The sequence below is a fragment of the Meriones unguiculatus genome, chromosome 7 (genome assembly GCF_030254825.1).
Source record: "Meriones unguiculatus strain TT.TT164.6M chromosome 7, Bangor_MerUng_6.1, whole genome shotgun sequence".
In the NCBI taxonomy this organism is placed as follows: Eukaryota; Metazoa; Chordata; class Mammalia; order Rodentia; family Muridae; genus Meriones; species Meriones unguiculatus.
Window position 1 is genome coordinate 16,391,199 of NC_083355.1, and position 12,952 is coordinate 16,404,150.

At 52.2% G+C, this 12,952-nt stretch overlaps 1 protein-coding gene across 1 annotated transcript in view; it reads left to right on the top strand.

The window, feature by feature from the left end:
* Marchf10 (membrane associated ring-CH-type finger 10) overlaps positions 1 to 10,493 on the top strand; it is an 83,365-nt gene extending 72,872 nt beyond the window's left edge. The window contains exons 10-12 of the mRNA XM_021645572.2: positions 739 to 852; positions 6,950 to 6,992; positions 10,297 to 10,493. Of these exons, the coding sequence (XP_021501247.1) occupies positions 739 to 852; positions 6,950 to 6,992; positions 10,297 to 10,352 (213 nt within the window). The 3' untranslated portion in view covers positions 10,353 to 10,493. The remainder of the gene's footprint in view (positions 1 to 738; positions 853 to 6,949; positions 6,993 to 10,296) is intronic.
* Positions 10,494 to 12,952: the final 2,459 nt, after the last annotated feature.

The following is a 12,952-nucleotide window of genomic DNA, read 5'->3' on the forward strand; positions in this document are numbered from 1 at the left end:
CGCACCCATGTGGCATGATTGTAGAACATGCCTTCTGAGAGCTTCCCTGACCAAGCGGTCACACTGGTTTACACAGACACAGACACACAGACACACACACACACACACACACACACACACACACACACACACACAGGAGTGGGGGAGGGGGAGAGAGAGAGGAGAGAGGAGAGCATACAATGTCCAAACTGCTTCTGCCTAATCCGGGTCCCCATCTCACCATCTTCCCAGCCTGTGCCAGAGTTGCAGTGAAAACCCCAAGCATAGGGAAGGATGTGGGAAGGGCCCATTGGGCCCCACCCCTAGGACAAGCACCATCAGCACCATCCAGAAGAGTCAGTGTGGCCCACCAGTAGGCCGCACACCCACGCACATAAAAGTAGCACTGATTGCATTTGATGGGTTATAAGAAATAAATAATAAAAAGAAAAGGTCATCAAGCCGGGGAGGGGTATGGAGAAGGGTCTGAGGATTAGCAGGAGACCGGGAGATGGCTATGAGCAAAATATAGTGTATATGTGTATAAAACTACTCAAAGAATAAATGTATTTTAAATGCAAAACACACACACACACACACACACACACACACACACACACGCCAGCCTTTCTGTCATTAACACACTCCTGCCACCTGCCATCCCAAACCCCTTCCTCTTCACCTGTTACCTTCCACTCTGTGGCTGAGCCCAGGCATATTTTGGAGATGAACTTGCGGGCTTTCTCTTCCGCACTGCAGGCCCAGAGCGAGCTCATGAACTCAGGCCTGTACCTGGTGCTGCTGCTCCACCTGTACGAGCAGAGGTTTGCAGAACTCATGACACTCAACTACAGACGGGCTTCCAGAGAGAGGGTAAGTCCTGCTGTGGGAGGGCCCGGCCACACAGCCCAGAACACCATGGGAGGCTGTTTCTCAGATGCGCGCAATCTCTTGAAGTCCTCTCGGTCACTGGATGAGGTCCAGGACCCTCGCTCTGTCGGGTCTGAGATTTAGTAGCCGAGAAGTGTTTGCACAGTGGCCCCTGGCTGCAGGCAGGCGCAAACAGAGGTGTGTAAGAATGCTACTGTGAGTGTAGGCTCTGTGAGGGTGTGTGCTCAAGTGAAGAAAAGCTGTGCAGAAGCAGGGCAGTCCACACGGGAGAGCGAGTGAGCCATCACACTCTGAGACGTCAGCCCTGACTGTCGTGGTTTGGATCCCAGGGTACAATATGCCTCGGTGTGTGTGTGTGTGTGTGTGTGTGTGTGTGTGTGTCCATCCCTGAAGGCTGCCAGCAAGTAAAGAGAGTGGCCCCTGTTTGGCAAGTGACCATTTGTGCGCAGAAATGGCTGTTCTTTAACAAGGCAGTGGGACTGGAAAGGATCCCAGGGGTTGGAGGGGGAAGCTTGGCCCTGCCACTTAGCAAGGTCAACAATGAGTGGACCTCTGAAGCCTCAGCAGCCTGAGCCCTTGGGGACTTCCCACTTGGTCAGATGGAGGCCACATGACACAAGAACTCTCTGAGGAAAGGGAAGCCGCCCGCCCAGTCATGCCAGGGCCTGGTTGCACTGCCAGTATTGAGACCTCTTGAGGCTTTGCTCTTGACCTCTGCTTGGTGTCCAGGCATGACAGAAGGCCTAGCCAGTGTGGCAGTGGGCAAGCCACTGGTGGTTGCTGGGGGCAATTTCAGTGATCTGCATCCCAGCCCTGAACCCCTCTTTCTCTCTGCCTTCTTCTTTCTCCTCCTCTTCCTCTCCCATCTCTGCTCTGCCCCTCCTCAAGACGACTGCAGACAGCTTCCAGTACCATCACTAGCTGGAGGCTGGAGTGAGAATACAGCCATTCCTGACACTTTCTTACACTACTTCAGGTTCATGGGCTTTGGGAGCTGTATGGAACCACTTCTACTAAAAGCACCGGATTCAGGGCCCCCAACTGGAAAGGCAGAAGTTCAAGGCTATCCTGGTCTACATAGTTAAGCCCTGTTTCAAAAACAAAACAGCAAACCCCATTTTGGATTGGGGGCTGGGGCTGCAGTTCAGTTGATAGAGTGCATTCTCAGCATGCATGAAGCTATGGGTTTGATCCCTAGAAGCACATAAGCCAGGACTGGTGACACTTGCCAGCATTTGGGAATGATCAGGAGGATCAGAAGTTCAAGGTCATCCTCAGGTTACACAGCAAATTCAAGGTCAGCCTAGGACGTGAGACCCTGTCTCTAAAAGAGAAAATGCAGAATTTGAACCACAGGTCACAGGAACTGTAGACCCATTTCTCCTTTTTTCTGGGTTAAAGTCTTCCCTCAGACCCTGAGTGCTCAATGAAAAAAAAACAAAACAAACAAACAAGCAAAAAAAAAAAAAACAGGCTGGGTTTCTGCCAGCCTATCTTCAGAGGAATCTTACCCTCTTTGTGACCCAGGCCTGACCTTCCTTAACCGCCCCATGGTTTTAATGGTGGGATAATTGTTCATAAAAATATTAAAAAGAAAAAAAAAAAAGAAAAAAATAAAAGTACCGGAAGCAGGAAATGGCCCTTTGTTAGTATTTCAGTAACTTCATTTCCATAATCCCATATCTTTTAAAGAACTTTTTATTACACATTGAACTTCAAAGCATTTGGGTTAGTGTGGGTTGCAAATAGCCAGCAAACACAAGTGACACCAACCAGCGGGGTTACAAAGCAAACATGCAAAGACAGACAGTATACTCTCATGGCTGAAAATCAAGGCCCCACTGCATTGCCTCTCAGGAAACCTCTGGCAAGTCTGTTCTGGAAAAGGAGTAAGCTGTGCCAAGGGCAAGCTGGGAACCAGAGCCAAAGGGACCAGAAAGGGCCAAGCAACACTCTTCTCACGTTTAACTCGGGAAACCCTGAAATGCATCTCACCCACTCCAAGTATGAGGTAGTAACTACTTATAAATAGCCAGTGAAGAAGCTTCCACAGGCGCTGAAGAGATGGCTCAGTGGTTAAGAGTTCCTGCTGTTCCCGCAGGGGACCTGAGCCTGCCGGTTCCAAATACCCAACATCAGAGGGCTCCTTGTAAAAGCCTGTTAACTCCAGCTGGAGGAGACCCATGCCCCCTTCTGGCCTCGACTATAATTGCACTCACATGCACATACCCATACACGAATGTACATAACTCAAAATAATTAATTTAATTTTTTTAATTAATTTAATCTTTTAAAAAGGAAACATCTACATGAAAGTAGGAAGCCAACAGAAAGTGTCAAATTGATCCTCTTGTTGATTTTGTCTCAGGATTCCCAGAACCCCGAGGGTAGCATTTGGCAAAAGAGATGGATAGAGTTAGAAATGAAACCTCACTCCTTTGCTAGCAGCACTGGGGAAGTCATTTGTATCAGGCTTCTCGTTTGTAGCTCATGAAGAGACCTTGTGATAAATGCTGTCAGTGGTGGTGGCTGTCATTTCTCTCATTCTAGCATGTGCTGTGCTGTACCAGGGGCTGAGGCAGAAAACTGATGGTTACTTTCTTGTCACTGTGATAAAATACCTGAAAAAAATATCAACTGCAGCAAGAAGGATTTATTTTGGTGCATAGTTTGAGGGGACAGACATCCAAGATGGCAGGGAAAGCATGGTGGTGAGACCAGCTTGTCTACGGTGGCAGGATCATGAGGAAACCCACTCACATCTCGGTAGGCCAGAAAGCATGGAGAGAGGAATGCTGGTGAAACAGGAGCTTTCTACGTAGCCCCAGCTGGCTAGGAACTCAATATGTAGACCAACCAGGCTGGCTTTTGACCTCATAGATCTGTCTGCTTCTCCCCCTCTAAGTTCTGGGAGTAAAAGGTGTGGGCCACCATGCCTGGCTTCTTGTATAAGTATTTATCTAGTCCTGGACAGCAGCTCCCCCTCACATTCAGGGTGGGTCTTCATCCCTCATAGGCACCCTCCTGGTGTACCCCACTAACACCCTAGATGTTTCTTAATGCAATCACGCCAACAATGGAAACTAACTTTCACAGATGGGACTCAATCAAAGAAAGTGACTAGATTGCCTGATATGGTACCCTTTCCTTGAAGATGGCTCCCTTTCTTTGAAGAGCTATGGTCAAGTTGAGAGACAAAATTCACATCTATAAAGCCAAAATATAATAATAATAACTGGAAAACAGCATATGGGTACCCCCAAGTCCACACAGAGGCTGTGAAATCATTACATCTTCCATAACCGGGACTTCCTGGGTTCTCGGTGGTCCCAGCCACAGGCAGTTTCTGTGCTGTTTGAAGATAAAGCCAGGCCTTCTAAACCTGTCTCTCACTTGGACAGAGAGTGACTTATGTTTGGTGGCAGAGCATGCACTGGGCACTGAGGATTCCAAGGGCATTGGGTGCCAGATAAAGCTACCGTGAGGTGTGTGGTTATTTATTTTTTTAATCAACCTGGGCATGGAACTACCGTTCTCCAGTGCCTGGAAAATGCCTGGTAATAACAAACGCTCGGTCGGGCTTCACACTCCAAGGAATTCCTGAATCAGAATCTATTTCTTTCGGGTAGCAACTTGTGAGTTTGGCTTTAGAGAAAGGGACGGTGCAAATCTGTAGAGAGAATTCAAGGTATATTCATTTATCCTGCACACCTACTGTGTGCTGGGCTCTAAATTAGGCCCTGGGAAATAAATCAGAGGTGACGAGAACAAGTGCTGCCTATAAGGGGCATCTGCAGAGGGAACACATGGAGCCGGAGAGAAGGTTCCGCCGTCAGCGGGGAGAGCTGCTCTTGCAGAGGACAGTGTCCACTTTGGGTGGCTCATAGTCCCCCGTCACTCCAGCTCCAGGGGATCTGACACCCTCTTCTAGCTTCCAAGGGTTCCTGCATTCATGTAGTAAGACACATGCATGCACACACACGCGCACACACAGTGAAAAAATAAAACAAATCTTTAAATTAATTGAGAACACACACATGTAACCATGGGGATCCGAAACCTGTCTGTGTTGTGACAGAAGACTGAACTTGATGAGGAGATGAAGTGAAGAGCTCTCATCCCCGCCTTCCACACACTTCTCTGGGGAAGATCTCCAGCCAGGCTCTCCACCCATGCTGCTGTGGAACCCTGGCCCTGGACCCAGCAGGGTGTGCCCTTTGCCCTGAGTCCTTCCTGCTTTAACAATTTTGCTGTCGTCGTGGCTTCTGTCAGCTGATTGGCGAAGGAGACGATGCTTAGGCTGAATCTTGGAAAGTGTGGCAGAGGGCCTGGGGTGGGTAGGGTGGAAACGCGTATTTGGTGCAGAAGACACAGAGGTGTGGTGCTTCGGAGAACTCTGCATGGTCCAAGGGTGTCAAGCTGCCCGGAGGGGCTGGCAGGAAGTGAGCCTGAGGTACAGGCAGGGTGCAGGGCTGGAAGGCTGAGGTGTGGCTCTGGAGGCTGCTGGACAGTTTCCAGCCTGGGGTTGACATCCTATTTGAGAGATAAGTGCAGGAGACACCTGGAGGGTAGGTTGGAAGAAACCAGCTGAGTGGCTGTTACAATGGCACAGAGAGATAAGGAGACCAGCAGAGAGCATGGGTGATAATTTCTCTTCCTCCTTCCCCTGCTGTGTGTGTGTGTGTGTGTGTGTGTGTGTGTGTGTGTGTGTGCGCGAAGATGCCCAACAGAAGGCTGGCCCTTCCTTTCCTCATGTCAGGTGCTTGTGGCAGGAGCATGTCCAGGGACCACAGGACTCTAGCAGCCTTGCTCGCCCTCTAGTCTGATGGGGCACGGTCTGGCCTGGATGGTGAAAGGAAATGGACTTTTCACACACTTCCCTTTCACGCCCACCTGGGACACATTCTTTAGAGCCAGCTCCCCCAGGACCCGCATCATGACCTTCCTTCTGGTCCGATTCTGTCTCTGATTATTGGTGTCTTCAGGAAGATAGTGACCTGCTTTGTCCTCAGCCTCAGGTCCATAGGAAAAGTGCCAGGGCAGTCGGGGGACACAGTGGCTGGACCAGAAGGCAGATGGGGTGTCACAGGTCCATTCCTGCCTCAACAAACCATCCCCATTTACAACTATTTCTACAAAACCAGAAACTCCTGCCTCAAGGAGTCAAATCTACCCAAAACAGGGGAAGCCCAGGTTTGACCCACAGGCAGAAAAGGATCTCTGCTCACCAGGACAAGGGATTCCTAGTGACGTGTGAGGATTGGTCAGACAGACATGAGCACCTGGCACTCAGGGAAGGCTGAGGTTGCCTCTACAGCCCAGAGCATGTGGCAGCGGAAGTTAGCATGTCTGTAATCCATAGGCAGCCAGGACCTGCTCCTCTAGGTGAAATCCCATCCCTGCCCTGGGCACAGACACGAGCCTTCAGACAAGCGCTGTCTCCACCCAGGCCAGGGAGTCACCCAGGAACCCTGGCCAGTACCCCTTGTTTTGTCTGCAGCCTGTCACAAAGTCCCTGTTCTTCCCAGGGAAACAGGACCAGGCCCTCTGCACCACAGCCCACACCCTTGAAGCCTGGCACAATGGGCTCCCACGGAGTACACAGCATTTCTTATTGTGGCATGAAAATGCCATAAACTCAGAACAAAGAGAGCCCAGGGCCTGGATGGGTCGGCAGCTTCCTGCAGAGCAGAGAATACAGGGATTGTTTAAAAGCCAGTGGTGAAACAGTGGCCAATTAGCACGGCCTGCCTCCCCGCAGCCTGTAAATTGTGCAGGGACCATCAGAAAGGGATTCTGTTATTCAGATCAATTGCTAAAAGGGAGCGAGTCTGTTCCCGCTGCCAAATATAGAAGCCCCAAAACAGCAAAGGTGACCCAGGTTTTCACTGCACTGTCCTTGGACAAGCTGAGCGCCACCAGGGCACAACACCTGCCCTGATCCTGTGCACCTTAGGGAGGCACAGGGAGGTAGTTCTAGGACATTCTGAGGCCAGGAAGTTAGACACCTGTTCACAGTTGCATTGTTTAAAAAAAAAAAAAAAAAGCATTTCATGTCTCATTATCTTCTCTCTCATAGTTGTCAAGAAATTACCCACAACCCAGACCGGAAGAAAATGAAAGTAGGTTTGGGGAGGGGTCCCTCCTGTCCTGCCCCTTTTAAGGATGTCTGCTAAGTTACTGCTTTTCTGTTGATCCTAACACTGTGGAAGGAAGTCATGACCACCACCCAGAGGCAAAAATACCCCCACAAAGCTTGGGAAACTCTAGCCTTCGCTAAAAACCAGTCAGGAAGGCTGGCTGTGAGGCCGATAAGAATTTTAATTCATCCTGAAACCAAGGAAAAGGGTTAACAAGGAGGAAGAGAGCGTTTTTTCCTCACTGGGAGCCTCTGGCATCCCGCACTTGATGAGAGGGTTTTGTTTCTTGTTTCTTGTTTTTTTTTTTTTGTTTTCTGTTTTTATTCCAGCCAGGATCCTTCCTGGCGGTTTCCTTTCTGGATCCTGGATCCTAAAAGCAGGCTGGTTAGCCGTTACCAGAGCGTCCCTTTGACAAGCAAGGGTTTTGATTGGATTTTGATACCACTGAGCACCATCAAGTGGGCCTGGTCTGTTGGATTCAGAGCCAACAGGTCTCCAGCCTTTTCAAACAGGTTCCTTACTCCATAGAAATTCCCCCTGGAGACAATGAGCCTAATTAAAGCAGAGGGCTCAGAGACAAGCCTTCAGGAAGACTCTATCGGCAGAGAGAATTAAGTGTCGCAGGGAATCGGAGGGATGTGGCAACCGGGTCTCTCTGGGTTTTTCGAAGAGAAAATTTACAACAGCCTGCCCTGCCCAGAAAGCTTTAGGAGAGCGATTCCCACGCTGGCATCAACGATCTCGAGAACTTACCAGAAACACAGATTCCCGGGCCCGCCCTCAGCCCGCACTCCGGCGATGGGGTGGGGCTCTGGAATTTGTCTCTCACGCACAGCCCACCGACAGGGTTGATGCAGCCCATTGCAGGGATGCGTTGTGGACCCCGCCCCTGCGCCCCCCCAAACACAAATACCTGACCAGAAGAGACACTGCGCCAGGGCTCCCCAGGGTGGGGCCCAGACTGCAACCCTAGGGAAGCCAGCTTGCTATGCAGGGCACGCAGTCCTAGGGAGCCCGGCTGCAGGTACTCAGAGATGGGGAAGATGGGGAAGGGCCTTCTTCTCTGTACAAAAGGAGCCCCTAGAGCCCCAGTCCCTGCTCGATTGTGGGGTCCAGGCCAGCCCGCCCGACGGCCTGGTGCCCCCTGGAGCGAGACCCCAGGGCTGCTCCCGCAGCCGTCCCCCACACCCCGGCCTTGCCGCCTGGGTGCAGCCGGGAAGGCAGCGGTAGGGTGTCTAAAAGACCTTTGTGTAGCCACCAGCACGCACCGCCTCCCGAAGACCGCACCTCCCTCGGCCATGCACGGGTTCCCAGCGTGGCTTCGGCGAGGGCCTCGTGCTCCTCCAGGGACGTGGCAGGCGGCAAGGCTCGGTCCCCAGCTGGGAGACCCGCAGAGAGGGTCCCGTCGCCCCGGCCCCGCCCCACCTTGGAGGTGCCCGCACCACCCAGTTCGGAACCTGCGGCATTCGGGCGCGTCCGAGAGGGTTCGGCCGGACAGGGGCGCCCCCTAGTGCCCCGTGCGACCGCTATGTCGTGCAGCCTGCGGGGGCTCCCCCAGACCCGGAGGGTGTGGGGGGTGCGTGGGAGCACCCGATCAGGACCGGAAGGGCAGCCTTGGCTTCTAAACCCGCGCCACGGGAGGCTGCCCTCCCTTGGAGCAGAGTGCGAGAGCGTTCCTGGGGGATGCTTAGAAAGGAATCTCTGCCGGCCGTGCTGGCCCATGCAGGGCAGCCTCCACTGTATAGTGAAGGCCAGGGCAACTGTCTCACCCACCGGCAGCAAAATAAGTCTCCACCGAGAAGGAAGAGTATTCGCTCCCCTCTCCGCTGCTCCATGCAATGGCCCCTCTGACTGTCTGGTACTCTTTTGCTGTCTCAGTTGGGAGCCGGCCCAATTCCAGAATCAACCGTTCACAGGCCACAGGGCAGCCGGTTCTCTCCTGAAAGTACAGGCCAGGTGCCTTCTGCCTGCCCCCAGCCATTACACTCTCCAGATACTGGGAGGGAGGGAGAGAGGGAGGGTGAGCCCAAGACAGAAGGACTAACACACTGTCGTCCGTGGTTGGCCACTGGCAACCCTTACCCTGTCCTTGTGCCAAAGCCACCCTCAAGACCAGAGTCGGGCATCAGAAGTACAGCCAGGTCCCGGGGCCACATTCTTCTTTGGCCCCTACAGCCTGCCGTGACTCACCTGGTTGGCAGCATCTGGTTAATATGGCTTGCCAGCACTGAGTCACAGCTGTGACCCGCCACCCCAGTTCAGCCCGGGGAAACACAGAGGGGAAGGACAAAACATCAGGGCACAAAGGGTGGCACAAAAGGTGCCAGCTGTCTTGTGGGCCTGTGGTGCCCACGTCAGCCTTCTTACCGGGCACCTTTCCCTGAGCAAAAGGCCCCCATCGGCAACACCGAGAGGTCAGCTCAGGCAGATCCTTAGATGTGTGAGCCAACCCAGAACAGGACTCCTGACCCAGCTTCCCTGACAGCTGCTTCCCAGCTGGCACAAATGAGCATCACCGTAGCCAAGACTAAGGCCAGGAAGAGAAAAGCACTCACCTGCTGATACACATACAGGTTATGAGCAGAACCCAGACAAGCAGGAGGGCCAGCTGAACACAGTGCCAGCCTTTGGGGACTGAGCTCCCTCCCACGGGTGAGGGAGCCCGGGCAGCTGGAGTGGCTGGGGCTTCCTTGAGACCGCAGTGCTGAGAGGGTCTCTGTGCAAATGGTCAGGTGTCATCTGCTCCTGTTCCCTGCACTTCTTCTACTGTGATAAAGTATTTTGAACTTAGTCTGGAAATGCTTCCTCAAACCAAGACAAAAAGAAGCGTCGAGAACAAGAGTTTCCCCAAGAAGAAGGGGAACCCCTCTCCTGTTCAATTTGCTGTACTTGGACCCTTCTGCCACCCACCCGTGCCACCCTGCCCTGCCCTTGACATCATATCCCCACACCTCCAATCATGTTAGGCAGTAGAGTTAGCTTGGAAACATCCTGAGAGAAGGCAAGGGCTCTGCCAGCTGTCCAGCAAACTTTATCGCCAGACTGGAACCTGAAATAGATCCGTAGAGGAGCAGTCCAGCTGCCCCTGGCCCAGCTGGAGCCCCAGTGTGAGCAGCCTAGAGAGTCCCTAGCCCCAGAAAGAAGAGTCCGTTCCCCCGAACTGTTCAGGCACCATTTCCATGTGTGCGGCTGGCCCAGGGTGGGAGAAAGAAAGGCAGTGGCTCCATGGCCCGTGTGACAGATCCTGACGTGGCCCTGCAGCCTGAGAGATGGTCTTGCTTTCTAGGTTCCGAGTCGGGAGATGGTAATGAAAGCAGCGTTTACCAAGGCCGGGTCATCTAGCAGGGGAGCTGGTCGCGGAGGGCAGCAGAGACCTCTCCACCCGGAAGCCCTTTCTCCGTTCCCCTGCGCCCCCCTTCTTCCCTCCTCTTTACTGAAACCGAAGCCAATGTGTTCCCAGTTACCATCCTCACCCGTGCCACTCTGTTTGGGGGGGGTCTGGTTTGAGCATCCATGGGTAGCCACGGGGGACCACCCCAGCCAGCAGTCCCCGGTGGGCTCCCCTGCTTGCTGCCCCTCAGCCCAGCAGCCTGGACTCCCACTGCTGAGGGCCTCTGTTCAGGCCTCAGCCCGCCCTGAGTGGAGTGGAGCCATGCATTCAGTAAACTGACTTTATTCTCCCATTTGTTTTGTGTTTATTCCCCCCCACACCTCACCCCCAGGTCGACCAGTCTTGAGCCACAACCTACCCGCCTTCCACCCGACTCCTCTCGTTTCTGCCTGCTGCCCACCACCAGCATTTAACACAGCTCAGACTACCAGGGGCTGGAGCAAGCTGGGTCCCTTTTAGGATCGGCTATGGTCATGGATTGTTTGTTTGTTTGTTTTCTCCTCATTGCATCTAAGGAATCAAAGGCCCACAAGACTTAGGGTGATTAAAAAGATTAGAGGTGGAAATTGTGCGTGGCGGTGGAGCCCTTGAAGGAAAGTAGAGATCTCTAGCCAAGCCTAGTGGTACACTCCTGCATTCTTAGCCCTAGGGCGAGAGGATTATAAACTGGAGGCCAGCTTGGGCTATACAGCAGGACCTAGACTCAAAAATCTAGAGGGAAAAACAGAGACAAAAGAAGGCTTTCCAAAAGTGGTAGAGAGAGTACCATGCAGAGGTGTGCACGAAGGGAAAGAAGCTCCATCCTGAAGACTTGGTAGTGTGGGATCCCACTTGTATGCAGTTCCTAGAAACGACAAAGCTACAGAGGCAGAAAGCAGATCTGTGATCTCTGAGAGGTGGGAAAGAAACAGGAAGTGTTTGTAAGGTATCTGTCTTAGGGTTTCCATTGCTGTGAAGAGACGCCATGACCACAGCAGCTTTTATAAAGGCGAACATTTAACTGGGGCTGGCTTACAGTTTCAGAGGTTCAGTCCCTAGTCAATATGGCGGGAAGCAAGACAGCCTCCGTGCAGACATGGTACTGGAGGAGCCAAGACTTCTGCATCTTGACCCAAAGGCAGCCGGGGGTGGGGGTGGGAGTGGGAGTGTGTCACGCTAGGCAGAGGTTGAGCATACAGATGACCTCAAAGGCCTGCCTCCACAGTGACATGCTTTCCCCAGCAAAGCCACACCTCCTCCAATGAGGCCACACTTCCTTGTAGTGCCGTTCTCCATGGGCCAAGCAATCAACCTCGTGTCTGTGGGGGCCATACCTATTCAGGCCACCACAGGGGCACAGAGTGGTTGTGTGATGACAGGCTCAGAACTGAACAGCTTTGCTCAAATTCATTGACCTGCACATTTGCAGAGTCACAGACTTGTGTGTCCCCAAATGTCCTCAACAACAGGAGACAGGAGAGAAAATGGAGGAAAAAGAGAAAGGTAAAATGAAGAGAGACACAGGGTTGGGGACATAGCTCAGTTGTTAGAGCACTTGCCTTGCATGCGAAAGCCGTGACTTCACCCTTGGCATCACGTAAATGATGTGTGGTTAGGCCTGTCTGTGGTCCCAGCATTCAGGAGGTAGGGGCAGGAGTTCCAGAAGGTCAAAGCCACCCTTAGTTACATAGTTTGAGGTCAGCCTAGGATATGTAAAACCCCATCAAAAAACAGAGACAGATAGTCCGGAAATAAGAATGACCTGTGTGTGTGTGTGTGTGTGTGTGAGAGAGAGAGAGAGAGAGAGAGAGAGAGAGAGAGAGAGAGTGTGGATAGCACCATAATAAACCCATGATTTATTGTTTTCAGTTTATTTTAATTGTATATGTGAAGGGACTCTGGCCAGCTGAAATTGGCAAGCGTGGCTCTGGCCGGCCTTGCTCTTCTTCCCCATTCTCCCTGCCTTGCTAAGAAGCACAGTTAGCTTACATTCCTAAAGCTAGCCCCCAAGGTCCATTTCCTTATTTGGCCACTTCCTCCTCCTGAGGCTGATTACCGAGGTCCAGCTATCAAATAATTGAAGTCCAGCAATCAAAAGCCCCCTTTGACTCACCTAATTAACATGCCCAATCAAAATTAAACCCTCATCCTAACTCAGGGTTTCCCCCTCTGCTTTCACAAGCTGCCATTTGCCTATGGGCCACATCTGTCTCCTCTCCATCCACTCTCCCTCTCCCTTGTTCCCTTTCTCCTTCCCCCTCTTCCTCTACCTCCTGTCTTTGTCTCATTCCCTGCCCTTTGTCCCTCTGGGGCAAATACATCTCTCTTCTGCTGAGAAATTGGTCCTGTGGGTCCAGAGCTGATACTTTTCCCTCCAATATGTATGAGTGTTTTGCTTGCATGCATGTAAGTGTATCACGTGTGTGCCCAGTGCCTGCTGAGGTCACAACAAGGCATCTAATTCCCTGGGAATGGAGTTATAGACACAGTTATAGACCATGCAGATGTTGGTTATCAAACCATGGCCCTTTGCAAAAGCAACAAGTGTCCTTAACTGTTGAGCCAACTCTCC